The sequence below is a fragment of the Impatiens glandulifera genome, chromosome 1, assembly GCF_907164915.1.
Source record: "Impatiens glandulifera chromosome 1, dImpGla2.1, whole genome shotgun sequence".
Lineage (NCBI taxonomy): Eukaryota > Viridiplantae > Streptophyta > Magnoliopsida > Ericales > Balsaminaceae > Impatiens > Impatiens glandulifera.
In genome coordinates, this window is record NC_061862.1 from 93,575,147 (window position 1) to 93,578,450 (window position 3,304).

At 29.3% G+C, this 3,304-nt stretch overlaps 1 protein-coding gene across 1 annotated transcript; it reads left to right on the forward strand.

Moving 5' to 3' along the window:
* Positions 1-914: 914 nt before the first annotated feature.
* Positions 915-3,080, forward strand: LOC124922315 (ervatamin-B-like). Its single transcript, XM_047463049.1, has 4 exons — positions 915-1,409; positions 2,141-2,373; positions 2,451-2,591; positions 2,685-3,080. The coding sequence occupies exons 1-4, from the start codon at positions 923-925 to the stop codon at positions 2,943-2,945; spliced, it is 1,122 nt and encodes a 373-aa protein (XP_047319005.1). The 5' UTR covers positions 915-922; the 3' UTR covers positions 2,946-3,080.
* The last annotated feature ends 224 nt before the right edge of the window (positions 3,081-3,304 follow it).

Below are 3,304 nucleotides of genomic sequence, written 5' to 3' on the forward strand. Positions count from 1 at the left end.
TATCTAACTATCAATTATATTATTATTTATAAATGTTTATACTTTGTTTTAAAAAAATAATCCATTTAATAAAAAAAAACACTTATAAGTACAACAACAAAAATATACATATGAAAAAAAAGTTTATAAAGCAAAAATAAATTAAGAAACATACTACAATTAATTAGTTTAAAGGTTTCAAGAAGAACACTAATGTCTTTACATAAATTCATAAGTTTTCGAATCCCATATCGGAAGACATTGTAAATAATTCTTAAGAACATACTTTCATTGTTAAATGTTCTCCGATTTATTTTCAACTAGCTAGATAATACATTAAAAAATTATAGGGATATAAATATATCTTGTAAATAAGGTTTTTTTTAGTCATTCATCCCTATACCTATCTCAATAACTAATGTTAGTCTTCAACCTAACTTATTAGATTCCGGTAAAATTACATAATATATTTGCGATATTGTGAGAATGTACATAATGTACAAGCATATGAGAATAGTATACAATCTCCTTGTAGGACATTCGACACTCGCTCAGATAATTTATTGTTATTTGTATATTTTTTATATTTAAAAAATAATCCTAATAAATAAATAAACAGTAAAAACAATTAATAAAAAATTATCAAAAATTTAAATATCAAATAAAGTTTAATTTCTTTTATTCAACATTTTTTTTACTAAATGTCAAATCAGCATTTTAATTTTATTTTTGGTAATTATGATTGTTAAATTATAAGTAAATATTTAATGATAATTATATTTAAAAAAAAATCAGGCCTATCCTAATAACTCAAATATAAATAAATAAAAAAACAATAAGAAGATAATTGAATAAAATATTCTCTTAAATATTTAAATAATAAATATATTCATCTATAAAATAATCCTCATTTCATCCTTTAGACTCGCACCATTAATTAAACATGACTACTCCGGCCACCACCACCATCCTCCTCCTCCTCTCCCTAGCCCTCTTCTCCGCCTCCCTCAGCCTCATGATGGCGGACATGTCAATCATCGAGTATGATAACAATCACCAATCAAAATCCAGAACCGACGAAGAAATTATGAATATTTACAAAAAGTGGATGGTAGAGAATGGAAAAGTGTACAACGGAATAGATGAATTCGAAAAGCGTTTCGAAATTTTTAAGGATAATTTGGTCTTCATAGATGCTCATAACTCCGAGAACCGGACCTACAAGGTTGGATTGAACGTGTTTTCCGATCTGACCGATGAAGAGTACCGATCCTACTACCTCGGCATGAAATATGATGCCGATCTCCAATCTGTCCAGTCAGAGCTGGACAGCCAAAGGTATGCTGTGTCATCAGGTGAAATTCTCCCGGAGTCGGTTGATTGGAGGACGAAAGGCGCCGTCTCACCGATTAAGAACCAGGGAAAATGCGGTAAGATTTCTAAATTAGAAAGTTAGTATGACTCCAAGTCATTCAATCAAACTATTGAACAACTAAGATAACTAATTCTATAAGTGGATTTTAGTCAATATCAATTAAACTTAGCTATAATTCTTCCTTCAATTAACAGACTTTTTAGGTCGGAAAGCAGACTAACTAATAAGATAAAAGGTTTTCGAAAATCAAGGTTTGAAAGCTGCTACTTTTATTTTTTAATCCCAGAGAAGATAACTAGTATTATTGTTATAAAAAAAATATTGTGATATATAATACTTGATATATAATAAATTATATTTTTTTTTTGACTATTATGTAGATTAATTTGTCTTTATCTATAGTTTCGGCTATTTCCATTTTTAAAGAGAACAAAATAAAAGTAAAAAATATTTGTCTCAGAGTAATTTAACAATTTTGGAACAATTTGATAAAAATATAAAGTCAAAAGTAGGTGCCTAAGATGAAAATAATTTAATAGTATTAGAACAATTCAATTCACTAGCTTTTTAATAAATTAATTACAAAAATATATATATGAATAATATAACTAAAATCACAGGTTTGATTCTCATTTAAGATACCTCATGTTGGAGTAAATGTCATTTTATTATATGGTTAATTCTAGTTAAGGATGCGAAGAAATGAGGTTAAAAAATATAGTTTTGGAACAATTTGAGTTCATATATATATTTTGATCTTGTTTGTGTTGTTTTTTAAAATATTAGGAAGTTGTTGGGCTTTCTCGGCGATTGCAGCGGTGGAAAGTATCAACAAGATAGTAACAGGACAACTGATTGATTTGTCGGAGCAAGAACTTATTGACTGCGATCGAGCTAGCCTAGGCTGCTTAGCCGGGTACATTCTTACTGCATTCCAATTCATTATTCGCAATGGTGGTATAGACACGGAAAAGGATTATCCTTATCGAGAAGCCAAAGGCACCTGCAATGCCACTAAGGTTATCATGAGCTTGACTTTGGGGCTTGTTAATTTTTATAAGTCTGTCTAGCTAACCATTTGGTTGATTGATTGCAGATGAAATCAAAGGTGGTGAGCATAGACGGTTGGGAAAGAGTACCACCCTACGACGAAAATAGTTTAAAGAAAGCTGTCGCACAGCAGCCCATCAGCGTTGGCATTGAAGCTTATGGCAAGGAATTCAAAAATTATGTCTCGGTACGTAAGTAGTGAAAAGTTATTATATTTTGGATTTTGAGATCGATCTATATATTATAAGTGAATGTTTTGTGATTCTTTTGGTTATGGAAGGGTATTTTCACGGGATACTGCAGAACCTCCCTAGATCATGCACTGGTGGTGGTGGGATATGGCAGTGAAAAAGGACTTGATTATTGGATAGTGAAGAATTCATGGGGAACGAATTGGGGTGAAAAAGGATATATGAGGATCGAGCGGAACAATGTTCCTAGCGGTAAGGGAAAAGGGAAATGCGGCATAGCTGTACAAGGTTTTTATCCCACAAAAAAAGGAAATGCCGGAGTAGGAGACGGTGTCGTTAGTACAGCATGAACGTAGCAATTAAATTAAAGTATCCAAATCTAAGTTAAAATAAGGTGGAGGTGGTGGTGGTCACTTCTTTTGTTTTTGTTGTTATTATGTATTTAATAAACTGATCATGTTTTATTAATAAATCTACCATGATCACATGTATTTGCATAATTAATAATATAAATAAAATATTATTTATTTATAAATATTTTAAATAAAATTAATATTATTTAAATTTAATTTATTTAAAATTAGTTTATGTTTTTAAAAATTAAGTTTAATATAAAATTTAATGTTAATATATATTTTAAAATTAAAGTTAAAAAAAATAATTTTATGAGTTTAAAAATACTTAAAAAAAGAAATGTAGATTTATTCTT